Source organism: Patella vulgata, chromosome 3 (genome assembly GCF_932274485.2).
Source record: "Patella vulgata chromosome 3, xgPatVulg1.2, whole genome shotgun sequence".
Classification (NCBI taxonomy): domain Eukaryota; kingdom Metazoa; phylum Mollusca; class Gastropoda; family Patellidae; genus Patella; species Patella vulgata.
The window spans coordinates 58,558,861-58,582,054 of NC_065881.2; the positions used below are offsets into that span (position 1 = coordinate 58,558,861).

The window sequence follows — 23,194 nt, forward strand, 5'->3', positions numbered from 1 at the left end:
ATGCTCTCGCAACACTGCCCATATCATAGGAAAAACAATATATGTACTGTATACAAAATCTACATTCCATTCTAATAATGACACATGATATCATACAGCTGAAAAAATATCGAACATAGTTCATTTTATTTTCATCAATAAATACCAATTTAGGTTGTTTTTATTGCAACTGTTTCCTGGAGATTGACAAGATTTACTTGTGCACTGATTAAATTCAAGTATTTGCTCATTGACACTCAACAATTTTGTGGATCGGTGGAAGAGCATCCATTTGCTTTTTAATATCAGTAACGAAACTCGAAAACACATCAGACACCTCATATATGGTTACTCTGAATGTCATTTGATTTTGTAGACGAATTTGAAACGACTTTGGTGCCAAGACACCGGAACTAATGTACAATTTCCAATTATATCTTCTACTAGGTATTACGGTCATGCTACGATGTTCACTCAAATAACACGACTGGGCCAAAATGGCAAGAAACTTCGTATTGATTGCTGACGAACTCTTGATAAAATATTGACTAACCCCTAACAGAAAGTGAAAAAGCTGTTAAATATGAGAGTGGGAAATGACAGACGGTCATTTCTAATGTATCATGCTACTGTAATTCTCCTGTTTCTACTAGATTATATTTATCATACCATATACGGTCTTCATCTTTTTGCATGATGGGTAGGTCAATATAGGTCACTAATAATCATTTGTGTAGCTGTTAAGTAAATAATCAATATGAAGCGGTAAGATGGTCTCTTAAGGTATTAATTGATGAAGTAAAACAATTATGTTAGCCCCCTGGTATCTATTATTATCAGTATCTATTTACAAGTGGTATCAATGTTATAGTGAAATATTCCAGTCATGTATAATCAATATATACTCATATTTATTACTCTATAATTCTTATTAATTATCAAAGTGTTTATATAGAATATTATCTTATACATAGATAATAACCACTTGAAAATGATGTCTTTCAATAAGGAAATACTAAATATTATTTATTTACATGTTTACGGATTCAAAAAGTTACTAATCTGGGAAATATTCATTTTCAAATCTATAATTAATTATTCTCAGTGGCATGCAGAGTTTGGAGATGCCAGGGCCAACTTATTGATAGTCTGCCCCCAAGACTCGAGTGGTATAAAGGAAGACATTTTAAATAAACTTTTTATTCAAATTGAAAAGGACAGATTTTGACAACAAAGTTTTAATTTCCCACTTTGATTTGATGCTGTGAGCCCCTCACCCCTTTGCCCCCATGCTACATATTATTCTAAACAGAACTTCCAAGTACTATTGCAGAATTTAAGACCTGATTTTATACCCCCTTTTTCCCATTGCTCACCAATTAAGATTCTAGCCATTCTTCATGAAGCAATGGAATTAAAGAATCTTATGTCAACTGAAGTTCAAGACCTGTTCTAATTTACGAAAAATTATCTTTTGCCTCTCTAGATAATTAAGTAAGAAGAGTCATAATGTCAAGTCCTGTGATGATATAGATGTGCTCTATGTGGCCTTATTTAAATAACTGAGTGATTGGGGGCTGCTCTGGGATGTCAGTGTAGTAACCGATCATGGCTGACAATCTATCATAGAGGTCACTTATATTAAACTATACCTGACATTTGATTCCATTTAGATATTGGTTTCTGATCAAATTCCCTTAAATTCCCATGATTGATGGCATGCTTTACTCCTTGTCTCAATCAAATTCTCTCACAATTAACCAAAAAACCATGGTGGATTGGGAGGTTTACATGACGTTATCGCTCGGCTGACCTGATGAAGCGCTTCCGTAACAAAAAGCCAACCAAATAATCCAATAGACTTGAATTGAATCAAGCCAATATTCACTCTTTTTACAATCACTTAACAAAAGCCATTTGTTTAATCAACACTTGTGACCTAGTGAATCTATTCTTTCAACCAAATTTACCCAAATCAAAGAATCGGTTTCCATTTTTCTCACTCTTCAAATAAACTCCAACAACCTCCTAATCAATGCCTGGCTTTTCTGAATTAATACCCTTCACAAAATTTAATTAATATGATTTACGGCAAAACCCGGTCAAATCTCTATTGGTTAAAAGAGTTAGAAGGAAATGACGTCCACACAGACAAATATTTAGAATACTAATTTGCGTAAGTGTTTAATTTGATGGCCATTGTTTGGCTTTATGCTACTTTAACTCTAGCCTTGGGGAGTTATCAGAGCTTATTTATTCAAGGTATAAATTAAAGTTGACAATGAATATCTACTTCATTGTCTAAGCCATAGATTACAGTGGTCTATTAACCCCTTGGTGCCCACATTTAGTAAATTAGTCAATAAACCAACAAGCTTTTATACTTTAAATTAATCGACTAGGTATGACCTCAGTTATTAGTACTGCTTTGCTTGTCCACTGCAAGAGACATCACATTAAAGTATGTTTGTTCCAGAATGTAACCAAATATTGGCATTATCCACTTTAAAGAAGCCGTCCTAGATGTCACAGGGTACCACCCTATTAAAGTGGGTTTAAACAAAAAAAAACAAGGATTTAACTGGATACGGCTTGACTGAAACTTTTGGCCCAAAATTATGATCCATTTGCAAATGATCATTACAATTACTTAACTTGGTTACATAACATATTGTTCAATTCTATAAAAATCACAACGATCACTTAACACTGTAACTCAGACAAGTACGTAGATATGGCTATCTAGGCACCTGGAGATAGTTTGGAATTTGGAGAAGTTTATGTTTCTACCATATAACTTTAAATAGCCAAGGAGTCTTCCATGCAGAATTCATTAAAGTAAATTTGGTACGGCTCCTTTACACCACTTCAACCTACATTTTATCAAATACTTCTCATAACTCTCCAAAATGCTTCAGTTTTTTCCTTCTTTTTGAGCCAAGAAATTCCAAATGAGATATATCACAATAAAATTGTGTAAACATTGAAAACTTTTGATATATCAGAATAAACAGATTAACAAAGGTATGTATTTCAAAGTATGAATTGAATTTATATTAAAGGGGATCATGTACACTTGAAAATATTACAGTCTTTTGATTTGAATTTCATCACAGACACAGAAGGATCTTTTAGATGGATGGTCAGGTAGCCATTGTCTTACTTATAATTGGTCAATTTGAATGATTTTTGGACCATTATGATTTTTGGTAAGACAACTTTTGCTATATCTATCTATATTTGTTTTTATTGTATTCTGACATGTTGACCGTTTATGCTTTAAATACAGCTCAAATTTCAAAACAGAAAGTTTCTATTGTTTGTCTCCATATCGCTCTTTCAAAATAGCCTTGTAAGTCATGTGAGAAAATTGTTGAGAAAAGTTTACTAATTTAGTGTTTGCTTGATGATATCAATCATCCAATGAAGGAAAATAAAGGCTACAGGTAATTATTGGTCTCTAGAGATATAAGCTTTATGGTAATTCAAATATTGTATAAGGGGGGAGGGATAATCTGTGTATAAAAAATATTGTTCGTTCCATCATCAAAGTAACCAATTAAAAATCATTTTTCCAGTTCTTACCTATATTTTGTTCCGCAATCAACTTTAGTTAACCAGGTCCATGATTTATCCCAATTAGAACAGGCTGCTGGTACACGCTTTAATACATGAACTCTTTTAGCTGGAGTCTGAACCCTGAAAAATACAAGATAAATTACATGTTTGGAGGTAATTTTTTTTTTAACCTATCAACTTAAATAGAAATTTTATGTCTGTCGAAAACATGTAGGGTAGCAATCAGAGGGTATTGTGTCTTTTTGTTATTTAAAGAGCTTTTCAACTGCATCCGACATTATTAAATACAGCAGACACAAATCATATTTATTGACTTTTCTGTCTGCTCAATTCAGAGGGAAAAGAAAAGGTACATATACCCAAAGCCATACAAAAACGCTTAATTTTTCAATTATGTTTTCCAATAAGTTTTCAGGTACTTTGATCACAGTGTGATCGATACAAAGATTATTAATATTTCTCCTCTTTATCTGGTAGTCTTTCTAACTAAATGAACTTGTTGTTAAATCAGTTTTAAAATGATTGGTTTATTTATAGGGATGATATTGATTAAGGACGAAGGGGTAGCCAAGTAAAGAAACAAGTTAGATCACTAAATACAATTACTTCTTGTAATTTCTTAAATTCTTACATGTCAGAACTTCCTGCCTTAATGGTGTTTCTAAGATGGATAAAAATTACTTTCCAGACATGAATGGGGAAAAAAACTCTGTCCAATTTTTATATTGTTGGCGTTGAAGAGGATACGAAGGTAAAGCAAATTATCTTCAACAATAGCGGCATGTACAAACAATAGTCATCAAGAATCTAATGTGTACATATAACTTGAGAAAAAAGTCAATGTCAGAAGGGGTAAAGTGTATTGGAGAAACTGTCTGATTGATTGGACAGACAAATTGCTCTTGAAATTTCTGCTAAAAAATGCAATTGAATTTGAAGGGGTTTTCTCCATATGGATTTTCTGTCGAACAATATTTAAACTTGTCAAAAAGTACAGAAATATGCCTTCCCAAATCTGATTGTGTCTTTAAATTGGATGGGTACAAGTATTTCCTGGGTCTCAAAGGTCCCCAGCACAAATATTTCGAGTACTTCTCAAAACACATTGCTTTCAGACCCTGACAAAATAAAAGTCTTTTTCATTTAGTCAACTTGAGTTCGTTATCAAATTAACTGTCAAAAAGGTTTCTCCTCTCAGGATTACATCCAAGAAATGAAGCAATTGAAGACTTCTTCCAACACACTACTTATGTTGAAGCAAGTACCATGGATGACGTATTCTAGACTTGGCTAACTTTAGTTCAAATGAATCATGGTATAAAGGGTTATTTAGAGAAGCGTTAATAATTTCTAACCGTATACCACTATAGTCTATCTGATGTTTACAGGCCAGACTTCAACAAACATGTATGGTAACCTTCAATATATATATATCTAACTTCTAGAAATTCTTACTGAGCAAAACATAACGATGTATGGTACATTTGCAACAAGAGTAATTGATGCATTGTATATACAATCTATCAGTCTTGATATATCATAGTATGACTATAATCAAAATATTGGTTAATCCCATGCAGAACAGCTAATGTCAAATAATGTACTTTACATTTCGCAATGTTTTAAAATTCTATTGTTTATCTTTGCTCTTGATGTACAATACTAATGGATTATTGATGCCATAGAATGGAATTGAATAAGGCCAGGGCAGCAAAAAAGCTTGCTGAAGAATTTAAAGGCCACAGAATAGCTTGCTGAAGAATTTAAAGGCAAAGGAATAGGCTGCTTTCCTTTTCATCCAATGTCAGATATCAAGGAACTCTTAAGAAATGAGATGGGGTTTAATGTCCTACTGTTCTGTTCCAACTGGGCTATTGAAGACAGGTATATGCCATACAGTGTGCTATGAGGGAAATTTTGCCTGGGTAGTTATATCAAATTACAACTACCAAGGGATTTTTTATGTGCATGCCAATGTATACATGGGACCTCTGCTTTTTGTCCCATCCAGATGACTAGGCAGCTGTCCATGTCAGGCCCTCCGTACTGCACCACTGACAAGGGGAAGACAAGTCAGAAATTCTGATGAACTTTCTCGGCCAATGCAGGGATCAAACACGCCACCTCCAAACTAGCGAGCGAGCTTCTTATCTGCTTAGTCACCATGGCTCTGAACTCTTTAAGAAATTTGGGGGGGGGGGGGGGTGGTGGTGGATGGCTGAATGGTTAGCGTGCACGCGCTGTATCATAAAGTCTGTCATTGAGTCGACTGGCGTGGTTTCGAATCCCCGGGTGTACGTGGCAAGGAGTAGGGTCGCCTGTCCAAGCTCGTGGGTTTTCTCCGGGGCCTCCGATTTCCTCCCACTGCTAAAGACACCTACGCGCAAGCAAATTATATAAATAAAATTAAACCATATGTTAGTCCTGAAATGACCTAGTTTGTGTCAAGTGGAGGTTAAACCCCATTTCTCTCTCTCTCTCTCTTTAAGAAATTTCAGTAGGACGTTAAACCCCATTTCATTTCATTTCTTAAGAAATTTAGGTATGACATGTAAGACTTGCTGCTTAACCTAAACATCGCTTCACCCTAGCACATTATTGAAATAAATATGTACCATATTTTAGTCTCAAAATGTTCTAGTTAGTGTCAAGTGGAGTTAAATCCTCTTTCTGCCTCCCTCCATCTTTGTACAAAGATGAAAATCTATGTATTAAATCACTATGTTCCATCTACTAAACTACATTTATTTTCATGTTTCTTGCTAGCTTCAAATCCTACTTGTGAGAAGTACGAATAGTATGGATTTCCTGGGATCTGCCTCAATTAATGCTAGGTGTAATCTGGCCAACAAGTTTTACAGCTGCCTCTCACCATTCTGTTAGGATCCATACAATGTTGAGCAAGTCTTGCTGCTAATCAATGGTGTGTAATTAAGTTAGTACTACAGTAGTACCACGATGATCTATACATGAAACAAGTAAATGTGTGTACAGTACATGTAGAATGTAAACAAAAAAGACCGGTGTATCCAGCCTTATTGATCTAATTATAAACTCAAACACTTTTGTTGTTCTTCGGAAATTACATGTCAGTTTCCCATTTAGCAGACTTGAAACTCTAATCGAGTACACAGTATGCATAAATGCAACTCTTAATTGTTTTTCATATTGGGAAGAAATTAACCCTTGTTTTATCTAATACAACACTAGGTTCTACTACTCATCTTTGATTTAATGAGTCCTTCAAAGATTCAGATAGGAAACATTTTAATTTTGTTTGATAGCATGTAACATCCAACCTGAAAGTTGAAACTACATGTACATAAATTTATTAAGGCAATCCCTAACATTTTAAACATTAAGTTGCAATGAAGATGTTCAGTGCATGCCCATTACAAAGCACATCATTTTCTTGTACCATCTTAAAAATACCTGGGAGCCACGGCGACTCAGTGAGTAAGACGTTGGCTCGCTAACATGAAGATCCTGTGTTCAATCCCTGCGTTGGCCGAGAAAGTTCATCAGGATCTTTCAATTCATTAAAAGTTGGTTCTTGAAGTACAATTAGTCTAAATAGTTCTTTTCTTCTTTCAGCGTGGCTCAGTGAGTAAGACGTTGCCTAGCTTATCTGGAAGTCCTGTGTTTGATCCCTGCATGGTTCCTCCTTGTCAGTGGGACAATGTATAGTTGTTCGGATGGGACAAAAAAAACGAGGTCCTGTGTATCACTTCCTCAAATGGTAACCGATGAGACCATTTTAAGGAATGGTAGCTGATTATTAAACCCAATTATATCATTTTTTAACAAATGGTAACCGATAAGACCCAATTATATCACAGTAAGGAATGGTAACTGATTAGACCCAATTAAATCACTTCATCGAATGGTAGCTATATATCACCTTAAGAAATGTAACCTATAAGACACAATTATATCATTTTACCGGTTAGACCCAATTACATCACTTCATCGAATGGTAGCTGATTATATCACCTTAAGGAATGCAACCGATAAGACCCAATTATATCATTTTAAGGAATGATAATTGATAAGACCCCATTATATCATTTAAAGGAATGGTAATTGAATATAAATAGTAATTGTAAACATAAAATATACTTACGGAACAGCTTTAGTGCATCGTTCAGCGGCAGAGGTGATTACAAAGATAAGTTGTAATGAAAGAGTATAGAATACTGCACCAATCATACCCTTGTATATAACTGTAAATAACATGTTGTTGGTTAGAAATCACATAACAGTCTCTCTACATCTAAACAGGCTGTAAAATAAAAACATTAACATTTATAACAAATTATTCTCATTCAAATCAAATAGTAATACATTCAAGCGGAAATTGAACAACGTGAATATCATATGTAAACAGTACACTGTGTGAATCATATCATATCCAATACAAAACTGTAAAATGTCAACATTTACATGCACAAATGCTGTAGTATATATGTGTAGACACAGAATCCACTAAATGCTTTTAAAAAAAAAACCCACTGAAATTCTGAATTCATTAACCTTTCAAGCTTGAAAACATTTTCAGCTTACGGTGCTGAAATCATCAATATTCTTGTAAAGGGTACTCTTAAACTTTATTGTTTTGTTTATCCTTGAGATTCTTATCATTATTTTGCATCAATTTGTGCAAACCTAAGCACAAAGTTATGAAAATAATTAGCGGGTACTGGAGCCTGGCCTCCTGAATTCCATTTTTCTGAAAGCAGGTTAAATTTGCATTAAGATACAATTTTGTGTAATTTAGAATAATTTACTGAGAAAATGTGTCAATTTGCCAATTGTTTGACAATAAAGGATAGATTTGGCTCATATTTTCAACTTTTGGGGGAAAATTTATTTGGGCCGACCCTCTTACTGATCTGAAATATATGTATAAAAAACACTTACTAAAGCTACTTTAAGGTGTTATTAACTTATTTCCTAAAAGAACCATAAACTTTTTAATACTAGCACCATAAAATAGCCTAATATTTATTATCATAATAGAAAATTATCAGGTTCTATTGTGTTCATCATAGTTAACACATTATTTAATAACTAAACCTGATAATTTCTAATGTTACACAATATAACTATGTTAAAATTCACTCAAGTTATCAACCAATTATCTCAATTATCATTAATTATATACTGGTACACATATATTCAATGCTAAACATCGTTGTACAATGTATAATTAAATCTCTTGGCGCAGCTGGAACCACCCCTGTGTTTTAGTAGTCATGTAATCAGGAGAATTAGCCTGGTTTCTGCTTGTCAAATCAAACAGTATTTGAGGGAAAGTGCAGCATTTAGAATGATAGTTGTAAATGTCATGAGGTATAATTGTCATGCAATCATCAATAATCAAGTAATAGATGGATGATTGAACAAGAATTATAGTTAATAGTGGCTTTTAATGAATGATTGACAAATTCTACCACATCTTTTCACTGTCGTCAATGAGGTGTGAGTAATCAGCCATATGCTGGAGGTTATTGTCACAGGTATAGACTAAAAGAACTATAGGCTATAGTCTTTGATGTTCATTGACCAAACATTTTTCAAGTAGAAAATACGATGAAAGTCAATTGTTTGTAAGCAATGAATAATTTTACAAAGTAAACACAGCTTCTTTATAAATTTTTCAAATAAATTGTTATAAGTCTCTATCTTGATTGTCAACGAAAATAAAATATAAAGCTTGGTCTCTCCTCAAGCATTGGTTGATTTCAAGACCTCTATCTGGGTATTCTCATTTTCCTATGGCAAGGAGTCAAGAGCTATACGGCAGTCCCACTAATGTGTTGTGGGATATTATCTATGGTCATTTTACATCAGTAATAGGACAAAAGTTAACAGCACACCTAATCATTTTGTATGCTGAGTGGCTACATATTACAACATCTATGTCCTTGTAAGTAGTTGAACCATCAGAATAAATATCAGTTTGATATTAAAGGTGTATAGCTTAGGCAGGGTCAGAGTTTTTTCATTGGTCAAATTTTCAACATTTATGATTATTGCATTACTTGCTGACTATTTGGTCTTGGTGACCCCGACTAATTAATGGTTAATTGGACGTCTTGTTTACCAAGACTAAATTTGGTTCGTAAATGAGATATTTCAGTGAAAGCACCGGGTCTTTATTCATGTGGCACAAAGTACCCAAAGTAAACCCTTGAGGTTAGGCATGAGACCCCTACTCAAAGTCATGTCAAATCCTAGAAAATGAACCTATGACTTGCATAGATAGAAAATCTACTCTGTCTCCCAAGTCCCAATCCTCCATTTGTTAAACTAAAAGAACAAAATGCTTCTATACTGAACGTAAATCTTATAATTAAATTGCTTAAATCTTCCTTTTTTCACATCTCATAAATGTCTTACACAGAGGTAATTAAAAAACGCCCATTAGTTATAATAGATTCCATATAATATAATTATACATTATTATCAAATTATACACCAATCCAACTTTCTATTATCTTAATGGTAATTACCAAAAGATAATTATCACTATTTTCATTACTGCGGAATTTCTTAAAATGAAAGTTCTGTTAGTTCTGATATTTGCAATCACAAAAACTGTTTCCATTCCAAATTTCAAAGTCAAAACTCTGTCTGCTACAAATACTTATAGTTGACACAGATTTGTTAAGTACCAACCAGCAAGATACAAATGGGTGTTATCTTATATGTGCAGAATATAATTAAAATTATGAGATGGCATAGGGTTTAATATCTTGTCAACCCATTAAGTGTGTCATTTTGGGACTAACAAGCTTTGATTTTGAGACTGACATACTTTCATTTTTATCATTCAAAACTAAAACTAGATGATTTTTACTTCCATTTATTCGATTGGTCAATCCATTAACATTTAATTGTTAACATTCTCATTGTACCATTAACCTTGATTAGACAGCCAATCAAATGCCTGGATAATAAAAGCCTTTCAAAAGATTAGTCCCGAAATGACCTAGTTTGTGTCGAGTGGACATTAAACCCCATTTCTCTCTCTCTCTTTCAAAAGATTTGATGGAATTTTCTGCATCACTACTGTTAACTATGGTATATCTGGAGATGACCTATCCCAACCTTTGCATTGCTACCAGTAAATGTACTTTAAAAATAAGTATCTTTAGAACTTGGCTTTAAGAAATCATAAAGTTCTTCTGCACACATATGCTGGGATTAAAATGATGGACATTACGTACTTAAAGAATGCAGTATACTTTTACATTTCCAATCATAAAATAGTTTATTATGATTGCTTTAGAGATTTCTATTCAATATTTGACAAAAGGTTACAAAAAATAAGACAATACATAGCATTTAAGAATAATAAAGTATATCAATCTATACTGCAGACTGTGTTATTGAACTCCCCAGACAAGTTTATTCACACAGCAAATAATAAAATTATATTTGTAATTTATTTAATGAACGGTTTACTTGTACATCAAAGCTGCGTCTAGATGAATCATATTATTGAGTTTCTGATCAGTATCTTAATATGGGCTATAACGTTGATTTGTTCCACTGTAGGTAGTTTATCAACACTGTAATACAACAACTATATCACTGTTGTTCATTTGGTGCAACCTCATTAGAAAATTAATTGTTAATATTTGTTTTTCATCATTACTGAATACTTAAAGTTTCCATTCCCAGAAAAGTATTTATCGGGTGGTTATTTCCTATAAAAGTATGGCAATTTTGGTATATATGGAAAGTAGAAATATCCAATCTTACTAGAAAAATACGGGATTCCCTGAAAAACACCCATGGAGCGCATACAGGACAAAAATGTAAGGGTTTCCCTAATCGGGAGCCTGACGATTAGGAATGTCTGCTAGTGTGACGCCAAAGGTTGCACACGGTGATTGAGCGCTTGATGTACATGTTGATAAACTTTATGAAGAGTTAGACGTACAACACTTTCTGAGATAAAAATCACGGAAAAAGATGTGGGCAGTGTTTAATCCGAGAATTTAATTAGGCTTCGCTATTTATGATAAATGGAAAGCGATTTAAGACAACGTCGTTTTGTGTATGCAATGAATTCTCCTCTGACTTTGCACCCGTTGCTAGGTAGTTCGTCAGCGAAGTCACGTGACACAAACATGGCCTCTTTTAATAGATTTTTTTACAGTGGGGGTATTCCCTCGCGTAAACAGTGTTTTGAGAAGGATTTGAAGCAAAATTTTGATAGATTAATTAGTTTGAATATGTTTTTAGTCCAAATACATCATCAAATCACCCAGTTTGTACACGGGAACATATCTTTAATGTTAAAATATTCACCACCGATTCAGAATTTATAGGACCAATTTACACAAATGTAGAAAGTACAATTCAATAGTGTGCAAAATGAACACTGAAAAAAGACCGGCAACTGCCACCCACACCTCAAATTGGAAGCAGTATTATGTGTTCTGGAAAGAGTTAACATACCCTGCCTCATGTACAACACCCACCACTGCCTGTTCCATAATGGAGAACTAGTGTTGACTTGGAAATTACTTAAAGTTACTGGTTGGAATCTAACTGCAAAACTGGAGCGGCAATACTATATACCGGAAAACACCGGAAAACACCATTTTATACTGAATACCGGAAAACACTCGGAAAACACTGGAAAAACACTAAATACCGGAAAACACACTAAATACCGGAAAACACACTAAATAGGTAATCTGGAGACTGGCACCCTAAATAGGTAACCAGGAGCCTGGTCCTCTGTGTGCCTGGGTTAGGGTTAGGGTTAGTTTCCAGTTTATAGTATAGCCCTTCTCCGGGTTACCTATTTAGGGTGGTTTCCGGTATTTAGTGTTTTTCCGGTGTTTTTCCGGTGTTTTCCGGTATTCAGTATAACATGGTGTCTTCCGGTAGTTTTCCAGTTGTTGTCCGGGTTTTTCCGGGGTGTTTTTCGGTGTTTTCCAGTATATAGTATAGCCCAAACTGGAGTAGTACTAACTTTAATAGTGTAAGTCGGTTCAACTTCTGGAATTTTATCATGGCAAGACCCAGAATTGGTATGGCAAGCGAATAGAATATATTGGTGAGCTAGATCAAGTGTTTATGAGACATACTGTCTTTCCACTGCTTATCTGCATATATAGTTGGCAAGGGTGTTACACATTTTTTCATACATCGGACTAATAATTCCTGCACACAATTTTCCATGACATAAAGGATAATGCTACATGTAATAAAATTAGAAGATATATTCTATTTCTTTGTTGTATAAACGCAACTTTTCTTTGATGCAATAAATCAATATATAGAACATACATGAGCATGTAACTCACCAATTACATGAACAAAAAGACAGATTTCAAGCAAATATCATCAATATTTGAGCTATGCATTAAACAATGGTGAAGTATACAAAATTTGTCTAGAGATTTTGTGTTGAAATCGGTAAAACTCATAAAAGAGTCTTGGCAGTCAAAATTTGAAGAAGAGTAATGAACTCCCTCAATTGAACCTTATCATCATGCACCAATTGTTTTAACTGTTCACTGGCTAGCAAAAACAGTTGCCAGCCATTGGAAGCCTAAATTCAATTCTATAACCACAGTAAATATATTTCATACGTTAGCTAGTTAATAGCAACCCCTCGTCTTGAGATGATGAGGGAAACTAGGCTGTTCGGGCAATATGTTGTTGTTCTTACGTCCACTTCCACCGATGGTGATATCATAAACAGGTTGTCTTATTTTCTTTTTTTATTCTCTTAGGCCATGCGCAGGGGTCTTTCCTGGGGGAGGAAACCAAAGTACCCAGAGTAAACCCATGAGGTGGAGAAGACGCCCCTATCTCCGAGCAACATATGCTCACACTAGGGATCGAAACCACGATGGCAAGCCAAAGGTGACCGGCCAGCTAGAGATCGAAGTGCGACACTCTAGACCACTAGGCCTTCCCAACCCCCGGCAATATTCTTGCATTGTACTCATAAACCCATATTCCAGAATCAATGATCACAAGCCTGGTTATATAGCTTATTAACAATCGCTATACTTCGTATGGTAAAATCACGCTTCTAATTAATTGTCTTCCATTGGATAAACTTCCTATGTCGACTTAGGCTAAAGCTGCTAAACATATAAACAAACTTTCCCTAGGAGTCTAGACCTTGTAACCTGCATATTTTGTTACAATATTTCAACTCACTATTTCTCTCCCAATGCTGTTTGGATTGAAACAAACTATAGATATCCGAAAAGCTTAATCAGTGCCATGCATAAAGGTTATAGGTTAAACCTACAGAGAAGTACAGATATGAAAAAAAAACATCAGAGGATGATGTATCAGAGAAAGAGAAATGGGGTTTAACGTCCACTCGACACAAACTAGGTCATATCGGGACTAACATATGGTTTAATTTTATTTCAATAATTCGCTTGCGCGTAGCGGTCTTTAGCAGTGGGAGGAAACCGGAGGACCCGAAGAAAACCCACGAGGTTGGACAGGCGACCCTACTCCTTGTCACATACAACCGGGGATTCGAAACCATGCCAGTCGACTCAATAACAGACTTTATGATAAAGCGCGCGCACGCTAACCATTCAGCCATCCAACCCCCCATGATGTATCAGCTATTTTGATTAGTCAAGAAACTTAGTCGACCCATGAAAACAACCACCATATAAGTGCTATACAAAATATTCCTAAATATTACTTAAATATGCATTATGCAAAATCTGTCTACTACAGGCATTTATTCTAGCTCCAAATGCTATTTAATTAATTATTTAGACATTTATTCACATCAACTCTATAGACTATAGGATGGCCAAGATATTGAATGGATTAAAACACCAGTGTCATTTAATAATTTAACAATGGATAATCAAGACTTCATATCTTAGCAATGGTACTTAACAATCAAGACTATCTTGTCAAAACTTCAAACAGTAACTTGAATGAAGTATATTGCATGAAATTTTCAATATGTTCATTTCTCATTTCGAACTACATGTATTATAGCAAGAACTGTCCTAAATCTTACATAATGCATCTTTAATCATAAAAAAAATAAAAGTTATAAGTTAGTCTTAAAATGACAACCACATTGCATTGACAAGACTTTAAACCCCATATTTTTACCTTGAGATGAAAATACAGACACAAGAACTAGTTAAACATTAACAAATGGAAGTTAGATTGATCTGATCAGCTGATCATGTTCATTAAAGGCCACTCTTCTGTCTAGTTATAGTATCTTAATGTATCTACTAAATACTATCTCAATCTGCTTAACACATCTAAATTAATTAGATAGCTCACCTTTCTATGTTTTCACTACAGTTTAATACAATACTTGTGAGAAGTTCACGAACTTTTTCACATAAACATTTACCATGATCAGGTCAAAAGAAAGAAAGATTATTCTCTATTGGCCAAACAGTTGCTGAAAGGTATATGGCAAATTACACTTTGAAAGGAATTTTGAAATTATTCAATTTATACCATTGCCCTGAATGAAAAGTTCAACTGAAATGGATAAATAAATGAGAAGTGGCGGGGCCGGCGGAAGCAATTCTTGATTGGGGGGGCTTCCATCCTAGGTCCTTATAGGCAAGGGTCCAGGGGCCGCAATAACCTGGAGAAAAGAATACTTGCGGCCGGGCCTGAGTGGTATCAGGTATTATAAACGAGCAAATATGCTTCTAGTGTTTTAAAATTCAGTATTATTTACACAATTTGAGAATTTTGACAATGTTGAAGTTACTTTTGTTTAAAGATATTTCACGCAAGTTTTATCCTCACCAAACTTATTACATTACAATAATGTATGTCACCAACACAACTTCCAAGTATTTCCTCTTGTCCGCTCTTGCCTCTAAGGCTATCTGAGATAATGAAATGAGAGCAAGCAAAAAAATAAAATCAAAAAACCTCACATAGAATGTATTCGTGCATTTCATGAAGCCTTGCTATTAGGAGATGAGTAAGAACTGATCAAATCAAATAGGTATGAAAATGTCCTGGACTGGGACTTAGGTACATGAATCTGACTGTATAATAATTTTATTGTTCAACACATCTGGTAATTTTATCTACTATATTCCATATGACTTATTGTCTTTTTTTTCATATAAAATAAAATTCATTCTTTGATAGATAAAGAAAAAAAATGTAAATCACTATTTATCAACATTATACAGCTGTCATTTTACAATATTGAATTTTGATAACCAAGCATATTTACATATTTTCGACTAGAAACATTAATTATGTAGCTGTCACAGTCACATATGCCCTATCCAATTCGTAACAACCTAATCATGTACAATATTAAACCTATTCACTATGAAGATATATTTCCTGATTGATTAATATCAGATATCAATTATGCTTATAAGTTATGGAGGGTTGGGTGGGGGGGGGTACTTATTTTCTTTGAAGTGGGTGTTCAGGTCACATGATCTTAAAGACTAATCAAATGGCAGGTGTGCAGGACTTTATTTTGTGGTGCATTATGGGGATTTTAAACTTTTTAATTCTCATGTAGTATTTGCTTGTCTTGTGCGATTGTATATTATACAAAAAACTAAAAACACAGGAATTTCAGCTACTGTTGAACCAAATGTCAGAATTTTAGCAGATTAAAAGTTAATTATTGAACACAAAAAATACATTTAAGTGTAGTAACTCTACAACAATTATAGCATCAACTTGTACAAATATGGTGTTCAAATGCATTGCAAGAACACTGACATCGCTGAAAAAGTTGTCCAACCATGGTGCAGTGTACTGTCAAAAATGTCAAGGTATGCTTGATTGAAGACATATTTAAAAAATAGATAAAAAAGTACCAAATCATTTATTTCTTTTATCTCATTTGTTTAATCACAATGTAAATTTTAAGGCATTTATTTATTCTGTGCTCATAAACATCAACTGTTCACTTTAAATTTAATGGCATTTCCTAATTCTGATAAAAAAAAAAGCACAGTAAAAAGTCCACAATAATCTCAGTTGCATGTAATATTAGATTTTTAGATGATAATAAATGTTAAAACTTGGTGGATGGGAACATTAATATTTTTAATACCAAGATATCATCTATTACAGGTTCTCTGGTGGTCCATCACATTTCGAACAATGGTTATTTAATTTCATAATGGATTTTATATGTTATGTTAATTTTTGACAACAGCAAGCCCTACATAAATAGATAGAATTTCAAATGTTACCAATACTTTTAACACAAAATGTCATTACATTATGTAGAATGAAAAATGACAGTCTAGGGAATTGTTTGACTTAGATTAATAAAATGCAAGCTGAGAAAAATCATTACTTTTGTTATTTTATACCAGTGCCTTACTGTAGTACATGAAATTATTCCAAAGCTCCATGGTGACTAAAACATAGGGAGAAATTATTGTTAGTAACTCAATGTAAGCTAAAATCCTTACTATCAGGATTCCTAAAGAAAGCAGTCAAAGAGTGCACAATTTACACCTTGATACAGGTGTATTTAAATATCCAAATCAAATGCAAAGATATTATTTTCTTTGATTTTATTGAGCTGTTAGAAGTGATCAACCAAAATGTGTAACAGGCTTACATAATCCAGAAGAGGCCTTTATGTTCATTTTTTTTTAGTTTTGACTGGACAGAATTGACAATTAGGTATTCACCCTTCTTTGGAGATAAAACTGAAAAAAAATCTAATGAGATAAAAATTAATTTAACTAAATTCAAATAAATTCCCTAAGGTTAACTTGATCATTGATAAGAATTTCCCTTTAAATGATTTTAAATTTCTGTTAATAAACCAATTTAACAGTATTATTTCAAATTACTCTCAGTGTATATTTCCATTTGATTGTCTATATAATACCAATTAAACCAAAAAAATACATATTGATTGTACAATTAATTATCTTTTACAAGGAATATATATCAATATCATATAAAATGCATTCAATCATTATTGTTTTGTGAAATCACTGTATAAAATATAGGCTATTCTAATAATTCATTTTATTTATTCAATACTATGGATACAGTCAAGTAAGCCATTATTCACATGCTATTATTGCTTATTTCACCTTTTATATTAGATCAATATAGCTCTTATATGTGTATACATTTACATGAGGACTGCTTTTAGAGGCTAATATCAGCTAAATATAATCATTAAATGTGGCAATTTGTTTACATATTTCCTGGTAATAATAGTAATAAACTCACACATAAAAAGGCAGAGGCATAAAGCTTTGAAAACTAAACATAACACAGAGACAAAAGAATTTGGTTGCTGTTTATTTAATCTGAATCCTAAGAATAAAAAAAAAAGAAATTTGAGATTTAATCAGATTTGACTACAAAATTCAAGATAAACATTGGATGAATAGAGGATGAAGAAACATGGCATCAATTCTGAATACACAACTAGTCAAATTACTTTGAATCAGAATTGTTTCTTATGGGTATGTGTGGACCTCTGAATTGCCAATACCTCTTTGTGCTTTTTAAGTTACGCAAACCACAAGAGTAACATATATAAGGTACTTGCAAAAAGTAAATGCAATGGGTGCAGTGGTGTAGCAAGGATTCGTCCAGACTAATATCTGTTGTGGTCCAAGCAGAGACAGTATCGACAGAAAAAAAATCGAGACCATGCCATTGGATTAAAAATATAATGAAACCTCAGATGATATAAAGTGGAGAAATCTATTGTCATCATGATGATGTTGCTGAAAACGAGCCGTAATCAATCGACCAGTTCATATTTTGTCAATCAATATATTTTTTTCAGTGTTTGGAAATTACAGAAAACCCTTCACTGATAGGAAATGGCAATAAAATTATTCTTTGATCATTCTCTGGTTAAGAGATTAAATTAAAACGAAATGCAACCATTGCTCATTAAATTCTAATTTTCTAGTCTTGTTGCTTCTAACGGAATTCTAATGTACAAATCATGATAGTTTGACAATACATTTAATAACGGTCATGGTAAACTGAATTTGATTATAAAGAGTTGTGGTATCAAGAACCGGTCATTTCCACATTTGTATTATGTAAACCATGCAGTGGGGAGAGAACTTGAACTGTGCAGAGGCTTTATCACAAATGTAGTAATGTCAGTTCTAATTGAAATGTTCAGAGCTATTAGTGAGGTTCACCTTACAGGGTAAATTTGAACAATCCACAGGGGCCTTTTTTAACATAGGAAGGGATGTTGGTGATTGGTTGTCAGCCGATCATAGCAGAAAATTTCTCACCATTTTCATGTATTTAAGTGTTTTCATGTGTCGAATATTTATCAAAAATTTTTCTGTTACACCTTGGCTTTATCTTCAAACATATGTTTTTTTTAACCCAGGTTTAGTCATTGGGAATGCTAGTATCATTGAACAAATGACTTTAGGTGGGCAACTACATTAATAATATGTTAGTTATCCTGAAAACTCATTACTCTAACACTTCAAAACAAGAAACTTGACTGGTTACATCTTAACCTTTGACTTAAGGTGAGAATTTACAACTAAACCCTTCTAGAATTAACACCCACTATCTTATTTATATATCTTCCTGAAGTTCCTGTAATTCTGCTTTCTACATTAAAAGTATCTTCTGGTACACATGTAATCCATCATTTCTGATAATAATAATAATAATAATCACTTTAATGTACCTGGACTTGCAAAATTACTGACATTATTTTCATCTGGTGTAAAGAGAACAGGAACATGAATTAAACATTAACTTAGTTTCAAAATTAAATGTCTGAGTAAATGACATTAGATGCAAATGCAAATTCTGCATGAAATAAATACCACAACACTCAGCCATAATCTTCTCCATATTACAACATGTACATTTACAAATAGCCACACACTCTTTACAGCACCAAAAACTTAACCCTGTACAAGCTTTCGGAACCTGGCGTGACAAACCAATTTCTGACTAATTTATAATAATTTGATATCACAACTTAATTCTGAAATAGTATTTTTAAGAAACATTTCAAAAGTCTACTCTTCTCCATATTACAACATTAAGAGGCATACATTTTCCCAATTACCAATAAAATATTATTGAATATTCAATTTCTTCAGATAATTCAGATGAATTATTAATATTGCATATATTATTATTATCTATAAAATATTGTATACATAGGGTGATTGTAAATTATATTGTGTTAATGATTTTATTAATAGTGTATTTGATGAACATAAATGATTTGGGTTATAAATTCATATTTGGTATTTATTATATTCATCAAACTATACATAAAGTTTATGGAATAAATTCAAGTTCTGTAATTGATTTGTATAACACTGGCAAATAACCCATAAATATTTAATATTCATACTTGAATCATGGAGTTGAAGTGATTAGTTGATGGGATGGAGTGCAAACATTAATGCAATCATCAAATTTGAACAGAGCTGTATCAAATAACATAATAAGAGTCCTAGACATCTCTTGACATCAATTTGATGTGTTTTCTTCCATTTGAATGTTCATTTTTCAACCTTGATTTGCCAATTATACCATTTAATCATTAGAATTTTATCGATCATTACATTAAGTTTTCTGATTATTATATCATGTCACTTCAAATGCATGTGGTTGATTGATTTCTAAAAAATGGAGCATTTTGAGCATGGCTTAGTGTTTCAATAATATATAAATACTAAATTCACTCACTTATATAAAGATTAATAACTTTTAAACCTTGATCATACCAAGAAAAGGATTTTAAAATAGTTTGTATGGATTAACTTTCAAGTGGACTTATTTATTAATGCTAAAATTATATTCCAATAACATAATTCGCTAAATTTATATTTTATCAGCATGCTTACTGACTAAATATTCAAATTAAAAAATATAAATTCTAAAGTTTATTTTACAGTAAATATATCTAAGCTTTCAGTTTTTTGGTAGATTTTAAAATTCAAGTGTTCTGTCTACTATAGCTTTAGGTCTACAATCATATACACATTAAAAATACAAACATGTAAAGTAGATTAAGCTGTTGCCAAGAAAATCCATTCAAAATCAAATCAAACTTCATTTTTAATCAAGAAATAATTAGTGTACAAATTCTGAAGTTTCACAATGATGCTATAAGCAATCTGAATAAATTGTAGTATCAATCAAAATTCTTTCATTGTCCAGTGAATGTGCATCTTAGACAATAATTCATTAAAAAAATATTAATGTCATATCTAAAGCCCTATTCATTATCTTGACCAAACAGTTCACAAAGCATAGAACCAAAGTTACCCAAATACAATAATGAGAACTGGCAATCTTAATTTACTTCTGAACATCCCTTTAAATTTTGAAACACTGTAGCACTACTGGCGGAGATAATAGAACTCTACCAGTAAACCTTATCTTCTGAACAACAATGCTGTTAATATAAACTTATTATTTTCTACAACGATAAGCGAAGTGATTATATGGTCCATAATGATTGTCAAGTATTTCATATTATAGGGTACATGATGAATGGAAGGTTATCACACCAATAACAATTTCAACCGTGAAAAAACATTATAGCATTATTTCAATTACTGACGTACAGAGTTGACATGCAGACTGTTAAGTCTTGTTAATATTCTAACTAGTTGTCAGAACATCTCAATCAATTATTGAACGTGAATTCTAAAAATATAACAATAAGCCCCAATAACTTCACCGCTTTGTTTGCTGTCAGAGAAACCGTTATTCCCCAAACTACTCAAACTATATAACTATACCTTTATAAAACGCTATCTGTTAGCTTGCACGAGATAATCGTGTGCGTGCTGTCAAATAGAAGAAAAGGATAAACTGTTACTTCCAAACCATGTATGTCTGGCACAAATTTCTATAAGAAGTCCGACAATGAACACACATCTCTCAAATGGTATGGTAAAATGTACGAACCTTTTGTCTTGTAATCCAAATATCGAATAATGGCACCACCATCAGCTGTCGCGCGCTACTATACACGAACCGCTCTCGAGCCAGAGTAATATCAACCGTACAAGGGAGACAAGCTATTAGAATCGTGTATCGAACACCGCTCACTTTCAGTAACTCATTCAATTTTCTATAGCTTGTTTCTGAAAAGCTTAGCGGAACTTGGTACTTAGTAGGTATGATTCACCCTTTCGTGCTTCGTTCAGAAATCATCCACTAAAAACTAAGAACCATTGGTAGTCTACTTGAGTTTTCTGAAATAAAGTCAAATGGTAACTAGTCAAATAAACATTATTAGGTCAACGGTAAATTGATTTTGGGTAGTTGTGTCAAATAACGATAATTATTGAATCATCGACCCATTTTACTTTTATAGAAAACACTTAATCCCTATAAATTATTGACAACGTTTTGGGAGTTTGTTGGTTTCGAAACAAAAACCTTTCAATATTTATTACGGTGTGTTTTATTTGGAAAGGGTGCGGTAACAGCCCCTCATCCCCAACCTAGGTCATTTTGAGACCATATCGTAGAAAAATTAAATTATTTCTATGATTTTGTGTGCAAAGCCAGGGAGAAGATATTGCCTGGACATCTGAGTTTTCGGCCGTTTTTCTTCAAATTCTATCAGTACTTTCCTAGACAACCCAACAGGCGTTTCTCGTCATCAGTTGGAATTCGTACAAGAGTAGGTGGAAACACCGGTGACAGGCAAACATTCCCTTGCATTGTACTTATTTGTCCTAAGTAAAGTTTTGACGGGACAATCCAACCACGGGATAGATCTTTACAGCATAAATGTTCAGTGTTAAGTGTAAATCTTGACTTGGCGATTTAAGTTTAAGTGATCTAATTAAATAAACAATAGTCATTCTTATATCGCAAACCCTCTTAAAAGATACAGTGATCATCGCCTACTGTCTTTCTTCCGCCGGAGAAAGACTACATGACAATCAGACTTGTAAGTAGCCGTTATACCCATGTTTTAAACTGAAAAACATACATTAAGAAAAGACGCGTGAGTGGAGTCGAGTCGAGTGGATTGGAGTGATGGCACCAGGTGCTTACGGAAGAAGCTGTGGTGTAGATGTAGCCAACAATTAAAACTTAATGCTACATGTATACTTTGGTCAAGAGATATCTATCTTTGTAATTGGTTTGATTTATTAAGGAGGGCCGCAGTTTTAAATCAACAGAATCATCACTCCGATATCTTCTTAATTTCATTCTTCAATGCTTTCGGGATCGTTGTGATTGTGTGGCTAAGATTGTTGTTTCACAAGTAGTATACCTCTAGTTCGATTGTCTTAATGTGGATTTTCCAGGTATTATTCCCATTTGCGCAAAGGGCAAAGAAAGTGCGTCTAATAGTTCGAAAGAGACGAAATTGCAAGTAAAGACCCCTGATTAGGAAATGTCTCTATCTGGCAAAAGTAACCCCATTTCCCCAACTAACGCATTACCATAAAAATATATATAAATGGCAAAGTGACTGAAGTATTGTGTTGACCAGAAGTTAATCTCTCATCCCATTTCTGTCTTTAATTATACTGCCATTCTCATTATATACACGGATAAGGGTATTTTAAACAAACTAACCGAGACTATAAAATATAGAATTAACATTATTAGCTATACTCCGTATATTATTCTTTTGGGCTATGAC

At 33.3% G+C, this 23,194-nt stretch overlaps 1 protein-coding gene across 5 annotated transcripts in view; it reads right to left on the reverse strand.

Annotated features, from left to right (window-relative positions):
* LOC126816564 (uncharacterized) overlaps positions 1-23,194 on the reverse strand; it is a 124,044-nt gene that overhangs the window by 35,678 nt on the left and 65,172 nt on the right. For 3 of the 5 annotated variants that reach the window (XM_050543234.2, XM_050543235.2, XM_050543231.2), the window contains exons 4-6: positions 21,493-21,782; positions 7,682-7,840; positions 3,565-3,678 (exon numbers count right to left, since the gene is read on the reverse strand). In XM_050543234.2, the coding sequence (XP_050399191.1) occupies positions 3,565-3,678; positions 7,682-7,794 (227 nt within the window). In that variant the 5' untranslated portion in view covers positions 7,795-7,840; positions 21,493-21,782. Of the gene's footprint in view, positions 1-3,564; positions 3,679-7,681; positions 7,841-21,323; positions 21,462-21,492; positions 21,783-23,194 lie in introns of those variants that run through there. The other 2 variants (XM_050543232.2, XM_050543233.2) reach the window with 2 other exon arrangements.